The sequence below is a fragment of the Gigantopelta aegis genome, chromosome 7 (genome assembly GCF_016097555.1).
Source record: "Gigantopelta aegis isolate Gae_Host chromosome 7, Gae_host_genome, whole genome shotgun sequence".
Lineage (NCBI taxonomy): Eukaryota > Metazoa > Mollusca > Gastropoda > Neomphalida > Peltospiridae > Gigantopelta > Gigantopelta aegis.
Genome location: NC_054705.1, coordinates 18,731,204 through 18,746,008, shown reverse-complemented (window position 1 = coordinate 18,746,008; position 14,805 = coordinate 18,731,204). Strand labels below are relative to the sequence as shown.

The 14,805-nt window shown below is 38.2% G+C and overlaps 1 protein-coding gene across 1 annotated transcript in view; it reads left to right on the top strand.

Moving 5' to 3' along the window:
• LOC121377447 overlaps positions 1–14,805 on the top strand; it is a 48,251-nt gene that overhangs the window by 24,730 nt on the left and 8,716 nt on the right. The window contains exons 6-8 of the mRNA XM_041505434.1: positions 9,019–9,252; positions 10,692–10,910; positions 12,051–12,290. Of these exons, the coding sequence (XP_041361368.1) occupies positions 9,019–9,252; positions 10,692–10,910; positions 12,051–12,290 (693 nt within the window). The remainder of the gene's footprint in view (positions 1–9,018; positions 9,253–10,691; positions 10,911–12,050; positions 12,291–14,805) is intronic.

Genomic DNA, 14,805 nt, shown 5'->3' with positions numbered 1-14,805 from the left:
AGGATTAACAGGAATTACCTTAAGCTAAGCAGCAGTAGACCGGTGGATTCTTACATTTCTGAAACGGCAGCAATATTACGGAATTGTGAAGAATTAACTTGTACAAACTGATGAATCAAGATCAAGAAAAGAACTTGACATCTCCCATATTGAGAAAGATGAACCACAAGTACAGGATGTTTGTTCTACAATCATGGCCATGCACAATCCATTTGAAGCAGGAGATCTAGATGATTCACTTTTTAACATCACAAGTGGTATTGTTGCACCTCGTGATATCACAAAGGATATATCTAATGCCCAAAACAAAGGTGAGCAAGCATTTGTACACTTTGCTGTGGATCGCTTGCAGACAACCCAGAAGGACGTCATGGATTTGGTAAAATTACTGAAACTGAAGACATTTTCTCACATTGGGGAAAAAAAAATCAAGGTAAAACATGAAACCATGACATTAAAAGGAAATTGGAATTTCTTATTTCGGCTTCTTATTATAGCCAAGGTAAGAAACACTGATGTCAAAAAAGTGTTGAAATACAGTTTGGTTCCTGTTCCTACATCTCTGGCAAATTATGATGAATCCATGTGTAAAACCAATAAAGCTGCATTGATGCATCACTTGGAACGTTTGGTGGAACATACATCGACACAGCCAGCTGATGGTTCATCAACAACTATCATTGATGGGATGGCATTGCTTCAGCAAATGAAACACTTTCCTTCAACATTTGGTGAATTGTCCATCACCATACTTAAATGACTAATACTGATTGCAAACCAAGACAATTCAAAACGCATCGACTTTGTCACCGATACATATCCTGACATAAGCATCAAGGGAAATGAACGTTTGGAAAGGTCATCAAAGGGATTTGAAATAGTAAAAATTACAAACTTGGATAAAAAAAAATCCTAAACAGTGCAACAAATTTTTGGCAGCTGGAAAGAATAAGGAATCTCTGGTGGACTTTCTATTCGAACAGTGGTGTAAAACGTCATTGGATATTCTACATGACAAGACATTGATTATTGCGCATGGTGCAGCCTGTCACTCTATCTCAGTCTCTGATGGGATACTTGACAATTAAGAAATGGTTGAACTTCACTCTGATCATGAAGAGGCAGATACCAGGATGTTTCTTCATGCTTCCCATGCAGCACGTCACTCTGCACAAACCATTATACATAGTCCTGATACAGATGTACTAATGTTGGCAGTTGGACATCAGCATAGCATTTCAAGCAAGATATATGCGAATCCTGGAAATAGAATTCTATCTGTGTCGTCTATTGCAAATCATCTTGGACAACATATCTGCAGTTCACTCATCGGTATTCATGCTTTCACAGGTTGTGGTAGTATCAGTGCATTTAGACATAAAGGAAAAGTTAAGGCAATGACTGTTTGGTAAACACGCTGATGCATTTGCACAGTTAAGGAAATCATGGACATGTGAAAGTGCCACTGTCTCTGCTTTAGCGCCAGTTGTTTGGTCAGAAGGAGTGTGATTCAGTTGATGAGGCACGATACAACCGGTTCCGCTTGGGTTGCAAGTCTGAAGCTTCCTTACCTCCTAATAAGGATTGTCTCATTCTTCACATTAAGTGTGCAAATGACCAAGTTTCTATTTTTCGAAAGAGCTTATCTAAAAAAACATAGACAAGCCATCCCTTTTTGACCATGGGTGGAACAAAGATGAAAAAGGAAAAGAACTTGTCATCACATGGATGAAGCTACTAGCAGCATTAGACAATATATTATCATATGTGCACTGCAAATGCAAAAAAAATTAGTGTGCCTTGAACAACTGTTCCTGCCGACGTTTGGATGTTCTATGTTCTGAACTGTGTGCTTGTACAGGGTGTAGTAATTCTATACAGGAATAGGTTGCCATTACTGTGATGCAATACAGTACAGATATAAGTATCCAGGTATAAATTATGTCACAAAGTATCATGTTGAACACTAAACTTTGAACAAAACTACTTTTCATTAATTATGAAAATGCATATATTTAATTCCTAAAATGATGCAGTTTGGTCAGACTCTAATCATAAAAGACTATCTTGTAAATACAGAGGCATAAACATTAACATTCCTCTTTCCTCTGGATTTATTTGTTTAATGGAGTGTTTGCTGATATTCTCACTATGCTGTGACCGGATTATCTCCCTTTATGGACTTTTATGACTTTAACACAATGAATAATGGATGATTTCACTTTTTAAAGGTAAGAGCACTTAACTCTAACCATTATGTTGAACACAGCATGCAATCCGTTTTATTATCCTAATATTTCTAGCATTTCACTTGATTTCTGTGACTTTTGACCTCGCATACAAAATTAATGTGCAACTTTTCAGGTGACAACATTGTGTTAGTTTTTTTCTTTAATATATTAGCTTTATGTTAAAACAACGTTCAGCTTATCCCCGAGAGGTCGTGACGAACTTCATTTTCTGGAGCCCATAGAAATTTCGTACCATGGCCTATTGTTGTGTTAAGATATCGGCTTTATCCTGCGAAGGTTAGAATGGCGAATGCAGCTCGGTCATTGTCATTCGACTTGAGCAGGATAAAGCCGATATCTTAAGACAGTAACCAGTTATTTCTTTCATCCTGCAATGCTACAGGAACAGTCCAAAAATCATTATTTATTCCATTTTTGTGTACGCGAATCGAGTATCGTCAAGCTAGCCAGGCTTTTGCTATATGACGTCACAGAAGATACATGACGTCATTCTTTGTAAGACGCTAGCTACATTCTGTCACATTCAAAAAGCGTTTCTAAACTCCAGTTCATAAACAAATATACAAGTTTTATATTTTTGTTGCAAAACTAAAATTTATCTCCATTTACTGTACTAAAACATTTAAAGAGTATGTTTATTGGAAATCTAGTCTGAAATACTCGAGTCTAGTCGGGCTTATGTCACGTGACCTATATTTTTGGTCACTGACCAAAAATATAGAGATTTATCTAGTCATCATATCTTGACGATGAATACAGTGATTAGGGTTTAAAGAAAGTTATTTCACGTTCTTGAATGCACACCAAGTAATCACTTACAGAATTGTGCGTGTGTTTTCTCAACATCGTGGGCTGGGTGAAAGCCCTATAGACCGGGAGCCAAGTAAGATTTAATTGTTGCGAGAGTTCCAAAAGGTTTGAGATGGTTGAGGTGTAGAGGGACCCCAACTGACTACAGAAACCCAATTCTTAAGTAAATATAGTGCGGGAGCAAATAAAGGGCGCTACTGAAATTACCCCCAAAATGGGATTTAATTGTTGTGAAAGTTACATCCAAAATTCCTTTGCTACTTATTAGAGGACATCTCACTGAGCCCAAATCCACAACTTAAGAAAAAAAAAATTGCGAGAAATTAGTGCTAATTAGGGATTTAATTGTTGTGAAAGTTCCATCCTTGGAACCAAATGTAAAATGTAGAGTATGCTCATCCGATTCAGAATTACTAATTTAAGAAAAAAATACTGCGGGAAAATGCACTTAAGAAGAGGTCAAATGCTAATTAGTGCTAATTCGGGATTTAATTGTGTAAATTCCATCCGAAATTCCTTTGCTATTTGGTAGAGGACATGTCACTGAGCCCAAATAAACTGCTCATGAAAAGATAGTTAGTGGGAAAAGCTACTTAAGAAAGACTCTAATTAGTGCTAATTATGGATTTAATGGTTGTGAAAGTTCCATTCTTGGAACCAAATGTAAAATGTAAAGTATGCTCACCTGATTCAGAATTACCAATTTAAGAAAAAAAAATATTGCGGGAAAGTGCACTTAAGAAGAGATCAAATGCTAATTAGTGTTAATTATGGATTTAATTGTTATGAAAGTGCCATTCCAAATTTCCTTTGCTATTTGGTAGAGGACATCTCACTGAGCCCAAATAAACTACTCATGAAAAGATATTTAGTGGGAAAAGCTACTTAAGAAAGACTCTAATTAGTGCTAATTATGGATTTAATGGTTGTGAAAGTTCCATCCTTGGAACCAAATTTGAAATGCTCACCCGATGCAGACAAGATAATGACTTATAGCATCAATGTGAAAGGTGTTGTTTTTTTCTTTAGGACATGGACATGCAGTATATCAATGGATAGCTTTTGGTGAGTATTGTACAGATAAGTCAATATTGTGTATGAATATGGTATACAGAGTCATAAAACATGTTAATAACCATGTTTAATTAAATATAGTTTTAAAAAGTTTCTATTTTTCCTTCTAAAAACCCATGCAGATTTAGTTTATATTACCCGGTATACAATTTATATATGCCTAAATTATTTCTATTTCTTAGGTAAATTAAGAGAATATACAACATTTTGTATTATAGTGAGCATACTATATTACCTGCCCTTAAATATTAGCATTTCAACTAAAAGTTTTAACTCAATATTAACATCATCATCCAGTTCATCATTAAGGACAAACGTGTGTCTTTGATGATAGAAACATGCCATTTTGCATTTTAGGACATATCTTAGGGAATATTTTTGAAATAGCAACATTGGAGATTTATTCAGTGATTGTTGTGACAGCCATTTTCAAAATGGTCATTTTGGCTGCCATGGAAGCCAGTGTAGGTGTCAGAATTTAACATACGAGTATGTATTGCTATATACACACTTAATAACACAGATTTACATATAGAAGTCCATTACACATCTTGTAGTTTACTGCTTAATGACAATTTCATGTTGTTTTTTCTTTAAATAGCTAACATAGTTCATACTAGACTAGTATTTCAAGGGCAACATCAGAATAATGCCACCAAACACTATTTATTGGAGAACACCTCTTGGTCAATACCGATGCACTTTAGAAACAATCTATGGGGAACCAAATGTGAACTGATCAACACCACGCAATTCATCGGGAACATACAAATCCTGATCTAAATTAAGAGCTGTAACCAACAGTGATTGAATGCAGAAGAAGAAGAAGAGAAGGGTTATGTCCACCATATCTCTTTGGGGAAAGTGACTTACATATTTAATTATGTTGCGAACATCGCAGGATTCATATTACACTGGTTAGTACTTATGCCCAATGCACATATTTCAGGCATGAACCTCGTAGATTATATGAGTCAATAATTTTTGAAAGGTATGGTTTTGACGAAGATGAGATTTTTTTGTGGCTATATTCCACGATAACCATCAGCCAGGGAGTACCACCCCTCAGAGGAGTGTGCCTATCATTTCTCTTGTATTCCTGTTTTTTGTAACGCTGACTATTCATCACTCAATGTGTGTAGTGAAAACGGAAGTTCGCATTCTGAATCCCAACCAAATATTCATAATTATCCTGGACCACCCTTTGTATGCCAATGACAAATGAATTGAATGTATATGTCTATTAAGTCATAGTGAATATCACTTAATTGTGTTTCTCAGATGCCTTCATATGGAGATGGCAGTATTCAAAGTGGTAGCAGATCTATATTCTTGATGGTAGTGAATTAGTGGATGTTCTAGTATATATAGGCTGGAGTTGCCTCTTCAGGATCGACAGACTCCTTTCCCCAAAAGTCACTAACGTGACGCATGTATGATTTATACTTCATCAGTCAAAGACTGCTGCAATCATAGAGCTGAATCATGAACCCTGTTCCAATTTTGTTTTTCAGCTCTGCAGTTGGAAATAAAAATAATGCTCTTTCTTTAAGCATTTGCATACAAGTATTTTATCATTATTGGTTTCTTGAAACAACACAAACTAGGTGACTTTCAGTGCATTTGCAAGATTTGGCGACACTTAATGAATAAAATGTTGATGTATATGCTGAATTTTGGCAGAATGCTTCACATTAAAAAACAACAACATGATAACCATGCTTTGCTGTTGCTATTGACCAGGAACATGAGGAGAATAATGCTTCTATGAAAGGTGGTTGCAGAGCTGGAGTCATCTACATGTATGAAGATTGGTCAAAATGAATAGACCAAATACACACAGAAGACATTTCTGAGAAATATCAGCTTGGGACATATGGAAAATATATTTAAAGAAAGCAGCAAATAGATGAGGCATTAAGTGCAAGCTTTCAATGATATGATGAACAGACTTATTAAGATGGGCAATGACAAGTATGGTATATTTATGAAGGAAAGGCTTGTTTCTTAGATCGTTTCGAGATGAATAATCTTTTCTTCAAATGACTTCGTTTATAATAAATCCAAAGAACAACAGCATCTGTCTTGAAAGAAGACTGTTCCAGCCTTTATTACATTTCTTGTCAAATACAGACACATTTTGCTTTAAGTAGGTGATGCTGTCAGTGAAGGACATTCTAAAATCCAAATACACACAATTGACAGTTTTCTTGGTTCTGTGTTGGAGTAACATAGAGCTAGAAAGTTTGTTTTGTTCAATGACTGGCTTGTGGATGTCAAACATTTGGTCATATAATCTAAGAGGAAACCGCTATAAGTTTTCGTTTTGGGTACCAGGCGCGGGGCACTGGCTGAGGCAGGAAAAACCAATCAGAGCTTGGGTTCACCTAAGGGATTCAATCCTTCGACTCAAGCATCTCAGGTGAATGCTGTACTTACTGAGTTAGATCCTGCCCCCAAGGAGAGGTAGAAGTCAGTGTGGACAATTCTACTGTAGACCATTAATGCATGTCAAAAATTACATTTATGTCGCTGTAAGAAATGGTGTTGAAATGTTTCAAGGCTTTTCTATTATGCAGAGACATGTCAGTATGTTACACAAGCAGATCCTGGTGGTACAGGGGGTGTAACCACTTTTATGACATACTAGTATTTGCTGTATTGTGACAGGCTGCATGGTCGAAAACTATTTGTTATTAACTTTTTTTTAAATCTTTAATATATTTTGCCTTGCAACAAGGGGACATCTATAAAGTACATTTTCCCAGAAAGGGGTGGGCCCGGGCATTACATGGGGAGGGGTACATACGTCCAAATGTATTATTTTATTGGTATCAGATGGATGCAGTCCATGCCCCTAATTGTGTCCGATGTACTTTTCAGCGTCAAAGATTAATTTACACCTGAACGCACACGCGCGCGCGTTCAGGTGTGTGTGTGTGTGTGGGGGGGGGGGGGGGGGGGGGGGGGGGGGGGTAATTATCAAATATACAAAAGGTGTACATGGAGCAGGGGTGATAAAAAAATCCCCGATTTTGAAAACCCACACTTTATGGTTGGTCTCCAATTAGCAGTTTGAAAAAAACATTTTACAGTGACAAGATGGCACACATCTGTCAGCAAAAAAAATGGCTATTAACATGTTGTATGACTCTGTATACCATAGTCATACATAATATTGACTTACCTGTACAATACTCACCAAAAGCTATCCATTGATATACTACATGTCCATGTTCTAAAGAAAAAAAACCCACCTTTCACATTGATGCTATAAGTAATTATCTTGTCTGAATCGGGTGAGCATTTCACATTTGGTTCCAAGGATGGAACTTTCACAACCATTAAATCCATAATTAGCACTAATTAGAGTCTTTCTTAAGTAGCTTTTCCCACTCAATATCTTTTCATGAGTAGTTTATTTGGACTCAGTGAGATGTCCTCTACCAAATAGCAAAGGAATTTCGAATGGAACTTTCACAACAATTAAATCCATAATTAGCACTAATTTGCATTTGACCTCTTCTTAAGTGCACTTCCCCGCATTATTATTTTTTCGTAAATTGGTAATTCTGAATCGGGTGAGTATTATCTACATTTTACATTTGGTTCCAAGAATGGAACTTTCACAACAATTAAATCCCTAATTAGCACTAATTAGAGTCTTTCTTAAGTAGACTTTCCCGCAAAATATTTTTTCTTAAGTTGTGGATTTGGGCTCAGTGAGATGTCCTCTAATAAGTAGGCCTAGCAAAGGAATTTTGTATGAAACGTTCACAACAATTAAATGCCATTTTGGGGGTAATTTCAGTAGCGCCCCCTATTTACTCCCACACTATATTTACTTAAGAATTGGGTTTCTCTAGTCAGTTGGGGCCCCTCTACACCTCAACCACCTCAAACCTTTTGGAACTCTCGCAACAATTAAATCTCACTTTGCTCCCGGTCTACTAGATTTCTGCTCCATAACTTAAAACACTTTTTTTCTTCTTTTTTTCTTTCTTTCTAAACCTTTATTAAACACGATTTACATACGTATCAAACACAGATAGCTTTGTTTCAACATTAAAAACAAATTTTATTACATACATTACTTATCCAAAACACAGCTTTACATCCTTGTTCAGATAGTCTTTTCTGTGTACGATTACATTTTCCGTCATAACATAGCAACAATCCAAGATAATTAAATTTGTTTACCACCTCTATTTGATGACCATTATATATCCACTTCTCGTTATTTTTAATCCCCCCCCCCCCCCCCCCCACACCCCAATTTCTAAAGACTACTATTTTGGTTTTATTCGTATTAACAGTTAGGTCCCAGTTGTTTGTATAATTTAGTAGTGAATTTAACATAGATTGTAGTCCACCTGGGGTTTCTCATAAAAGTACCATGTCGTCAGCATACATTAACAGAAATATATTTAGAATTTGTATTTCAACAAATAAACACTTATCAGTTATGAATTGCATTTTGCAGTCGTTGACGTACACGGAAAATAAAATTGGTGATAAAACTTACCCTTGGAATAGACCATTTTTACATATGAAATACTTGAATATTTCATTATTATATTTGACACAACACTTTACATTGTCATATAGAGATCGTATAATGGATAACATTTTACCTCCTATTCTTGTTGAATAAGTTTATACCATAAATGTTGTTTGTTTATAATTATAAAGGTAGCCGTACAGCAAATAGCATCCGAGTGGCTCAAAGTCCAAGGAGCAACCAGAGGTTTATGGGTCCGATCATTATAAAGGTAGCCGTACACCAAATAGTATCTGAGTGGGTCAAAGTCCGAGGAGCACCAGAGGTTTATGGGTCCGATCATTATAAAGGTAGCCGTACACCAAATAGTATCTGTTTCAGATTGGAAGGGCACAAACTGGGCGCGAGTGGAAGAAGCTTCTCAGTCCTCAACGAATCTTAACAACGGTTTGTCCAATCCGAACAACGCAGTGGACGGTAATCTTAACAGCGAATACATTCAAGGCTCGTGCTCACACACCAGAATTGGAGACACCAGCCCATGGTGGCAGATCGACTTGTTACAGCTGATAATAGTTACCGACCTCAAACTGTTCAACCGCATGGATTGCTGTCGTAGGAATTCCATCTTATTTATTTCTCCTTCCTTAAAGTACAGTTCCTATAGTCCGTCCAACGAGGAGCGCCTGTTTTTAATGCTATGGAATTTACTACAAGTTATTTATTTTTGAGCCGACTGATGTGTAAATTTCGCACATAAATAAGTATTCTTTTAATTTCCAAAACACTTACTTTTCTTCTTACATCAAACCAAACTGAACTTATAAAAAAACAAAACATTTTAATATAATGACGGGACGGACTATAGTTTGTAAACGCTACGACACATTTTTCACTATTAGAGCCATTTTGATCATTAACATTAGAAGTGTATATACATATACATATATATATATATTAGTGTTTAGACTCTCGTACATCTTAAGTGTTTCTGATCATCAAGGTTTAATAATTTTCTTTTATAATTCTATAAACGTATGTTCGTCTGAGAAGTAACGGTTATCGAGCCAAACTCTAATCCAGTTTCGTATTTCTGTTCCATAGAGTATTTGATTTAGTGACGGACAACAAAAAATGATACCACCACTTACTGGATGTAAGCAGTTATAACCATTCAACATTCAGCACGCTAAAATAAAACACACTACCTCACACTACCTACACTTTCCACAGACAGGATAACAGGATAACAAGGATGGATCGGGGTCGGGCTCAGTAGGTCAGGACTAATGTAAGTAGGTCGGGACCTGTCTAAATATGTTGGGGCCGGCCTAAGTAGGACGGCCTAAGTAGGAGGGGGCCGGGTCACGTGACAAAGCCGTGATGCCATCAAGGTCACAGTAAAGTAGGTCACGGTCACGAAAAGTAGATCATGGGGCGATACCCCCCCCCCCCCCCCTCCCCTACTACTATTGGGCATTTCACTCAATAATATCTTGTTTTAGGATTTGGGTTATTCAAAACTATCATAGTAATTACAACATCCAGTGGTCTATGGGTTCTAACTACATTTTACTACATTTAATATCACCGACCTACAAGCGAAAGCTGTCACTATGCCACGCTTTGACCTTTTGTATCACCAAATTATGGTTGGTATAGTTGCGCAATGCAAGTTAATTTTTTCAAATATAAAAAATAAATCAACCTATCATTTACGGGCAGGACATAGTCCAGTGGTAAAGCGGTCGGTCTAGGATTGATCTCTGTCGGTGGGCCCATTGGACTATTTCTTGCTCAATCCAGTGCACCACGACTGGTATATTAAAGGCCATGGTATGTGCTATCCTGTCTGTGGAATGGTGCATAAAAAATCTTTGCTACTAATAGAAAAATGTAGCTGGTTTCTTCTCAAATACTATAATATGTCCAAATTACCAAATGTTTGAAATTTGATAGTCGATGATTAACAAATAACTGCGCTCTAATGGTGTTGTTAAACAAAACAAACTTTAACTTTAAACATTAACAAACTATAATTTATCTTGTCCTAGGTGAGCGACTTCATGATTTCGTCATCACAATTTTACAAAACTCTTCCGACACGAACGCTAAGCAATGCTATAAGCAGACGAGAGCAGTACTTTGGGTTGAAACGATAAAGTGTCACGTGCCCCTTGCAGGGCAGATCGTTCGTGTTGCGAAAACTAGTGTCCGTGGACCCAACGATGTCCTTACCTTGTGTGAAGTGGAAGTGTTCGGCTGGAAAATAGGTACCTTACATAACCTGGCTATATTCTCAGTGTATTGTGGCTTCGCAATCTTTGATTCGCACTTTCTTAGCGTGGTTTATAGATATTTTTTCAATTTCTTTATTAACTGAGCTAAAAGCTCATCAGTACAGAATAATGATATATACATACAGGTAAACAGTGGTGATGTACATAAATTGATATAATTATATTATACGAGCTGTGGAGAGTGCATAAAAAGCCTATTAAATACAGCTATTTCTCAAATTTGCAGCAAGATATAAATATTTACCTAAATTGCGCATTTGCTTAATATTATGTACAGTAAGCAGTTGAATAAATTTAAGGACAGAAGGCTTTTTCCTAATATATGGCTTAATAAGTGAAATTCGTAAATTGTTATATAATGGACAAACCAATATAAAATGATATTCATCTTCAATTTCATCAGCACATTTAAAACATTTTCTTTCTGATTTATCAATATTGTGATATCTGCCAGTTTCAATGGCTAGACTATGGGCTGATAGGCGGTATTTAGTCATTTGTTTTCTAAAATGTACAGGAAGGTATTTACTAAGGTAGTATTGCAAACCATATATGTTACCATCAATGAAATATCTGTAATAAAAACATTTTGGAGAGACATGGATCTGACCTCTGCTTGATCTGTCAGTACAGTAATACATGGTCATACAGGTTTGTATATCTGCACAATGCAGAGGTGAATAGGCATTTGGCAAAACAGTGGTTGATTCTGTAAATCACTGTATCGCCACAAACAAGACTGCCACTCCCAGACTAAAGTCCAAAGCACATAATTAAGTTACTCTTCTACCTTTAATTAGTTATATTTTCTCCACAATTTGTTAAGAGATCAATCGTGAAAACAAAATACAATGACATGGATTCTACATATTTGACTGAAACCATATCACCTATATCGACTTCGCTAAGATATCCTATGACAAAAAGCATGCCATTTTTTGCCGTCTACTATTTTATTGTTATTTTTTAACTACTCTTCAAGAGGGGTGGAAGCCTCTGAGGTAAATGACTTAATTAATATGATGTCATCATGATTGACAGCCGGCACAAAATTACATGCTTTTCATTTAAATATTTAATTTTTAAAAAGTCCACGTTTATGTTTCTACACAGTCACGGATCCTGAATACCTGAAGAGTCGTGACAACTTTGCTGTTGGTCGTAGTGCGTGGTTGTCCAGTGTCTCAGCTGATGGGCAAGCGTGGCGGGCGGTGGACGGTAACATCCTAAATAACTGGTATGGTGGGTCCTGCGTATCCACCAAGTTGTTGGACCGCCATCCGTGGTTCAAGGTTTTTTTTGGCCCGATGTTCATCGAAGCTGTGTTGGTCGTCTTCCGAGCAGAATGTTGTGGTTTGTTTCTTTCTTTTTTTCTTTTGTGAGATTTTTTTCTTAGTTTATTTCTGTTTCTTCTGTGTGCTGTGGGTGGGTGGGTCGGGTTTTATATTTTTGGGATATTTTTTTTCTGTATTTGTTTTTTCGGGGGGGGGGGGGGGGGGGGGGGGGTCTGAGGTTTTTTTTTTTTAACAGATCGTTATTTCGATCTCAAAATCAGAAATCTCTTTGTGCTGTACAACTTGATGTGCATGGCCAATAACGCTTTTCGCATCACATATCTTGAAGACGCCACAGAAATGTCGTTGATTCCCATAAATCAGAACCTGTATCACAGCGAAGATGCAACGCAGAGGAGAAACTGTCATTACTTGCCATTCTTCAACAATCAAATCAACAAACAGCAAGTCTGGTAGATGGATCCACAAAATACTCGTCATTTCAATCAACAGTTTGATGAAGACACCCGTATACCATAGGGACATCTGATAGATTTAAAACCGACCTTTGTCGAAAATTTACGTCTTTCTACCAATGGATTAATGGCATAAAAAACATGAATGCAACGTTGGATTACCACTCCCGGCCTGACTCACAACAGCAGTGTCCTCCCAAAAGTCAGACGTCCCATAACGCAGACGCTTTGAAAGAGCACAAGACACGGTTGAGCTCGTTACTAATAACCTGACGTTTACCTTGAATAATACATGTAGTAAATAATGGAATAGTTTGATACAACTACATACAGAACTCAGAACATAATTATATAAAATTAGATTTATTTATACATTTTAAGACATGTCCATTTGACGCATTTCTAAAGCACGGTATCTTTACATTTATTAATTCCATTTACCAGATTATAATTAAGCTCTCGTTGTTGCTTGTGTAGAATCAGTAGATATAAGAAAATACTTTAAATAGGTACTGTGCAATAAAAACAATACTGTGGTAATGTCAGTCAGCTTATTGATGAACACTGCTGACCCACTACTGGAGGAAGCTTGCTGGACAGACTGCAGCAGTACCACTAAAGTAGGCAGGGGTGTACAGGATACATTACATAACCCAATAGAGTTGTGTCTATCAAATGGCAGGGGTGTCCAGGATACATTTCATAACCCAATAAAGAGTTTTGTCTATCAAATGGCACGTCCGTATTATGGGACGTCTGACTTTTGGGAGGGAACCGCAACAGCAACAGATGACTTGTACGCATCACTGAGACTCCAAGCTTGACTTAACAGTCACGATAGAAGTTTCGGGATGCCTTTGTCATGCTCGTGTACAGGACGAAACAAACACGTGTCGTACACCGGGAGCAAGGCCTTTGTCATGTTCGTATACAGGACGAAACAACAAGTGTCGTACACCGAGAAAAAGGCCTTTGTCAAGCTCGTGTACAGGACGAAACAAACACGTGTCGTACACCGGGAACAAGGCCTTTGTCATGCTCGTGTACAGGACGAAACAACCAGTGTCGTACACCGAGAACAAGGCCTTTGTCATGCTCGTGTACAGGACGAAACAACCAGTGTCGTACACCGGGAACAAGGCCTTGGTCTTTCTTGTGTATAGGACGAAACAACCACGTGCCGTACAGCAGGAACAAGGCCTTTGTCATGTTCGTGTACAGGACGAAACAACCACATGTCGTACACCGGGAACAAGGCCTTTGTCATGCTCGTGTACAGGACGAAACAACCACGTGTCGTACACCGGGAACAAGGCCTTTGTCATGCTCGTGTACAGGACGAAACAACCGAGTGTCGTACACCAGGAACAAGGCCTTTGTCATGCTCGTGTACAGGACGAAACAACCACGTGTCGTACACCGGGAACAAGGCCTTTGTCATGCTCGTGTACAGGACGAAACAACCACGTGTCGTACACCGGGAACAAGGCCTTTGTCATGCTCGTGTACAGGACGAAACAACCAGGTGTCATACACCGGGAACAAGGCCTTTGTCATGCTCGTGTACAGGACGAAACAACCACGTGTTGTACACCGGGAACAAGGCCTTTGTCATGGCCTTTGTACAGTGACGAAACAACCAGGTGGTACACCGGGAACAAGGCCTTTGTCATGCTCGTGTACAGGACGAAACAACCATGTGTCGTACACCGGGAACAAGGCCTTTGTCATGCTCGTGTACAGGACGAAACAACCATGTGTCGTACACCGGGAACAAGGCCTATGCCATGCTCGTGTACAGGACGAAACAACCAGTGTCGTACACCGGGAACAAGGCCTTTGTCATGCTCGTGTACAGGACGAAACAACCAGGTGTCGTACACCGGGAACAAGGCCTTTGTCATGCTCGTGTACAGGACGAAACAACCATGTGTCATACAGGAGGAACAAGGCCTTTGTCATGCTCGTGTACAGGACGAAACAACCAGTGTCGTACACCGGGAACAAGGCCTTTGTCATGCTCGTGTACAGGACGAAACAACCAGGTGTCGTACACCGGGAACAAGGCCTTTGTCATGCTCGTGTACAGGACGAGGCAACCATGTGTCGTACACCGGG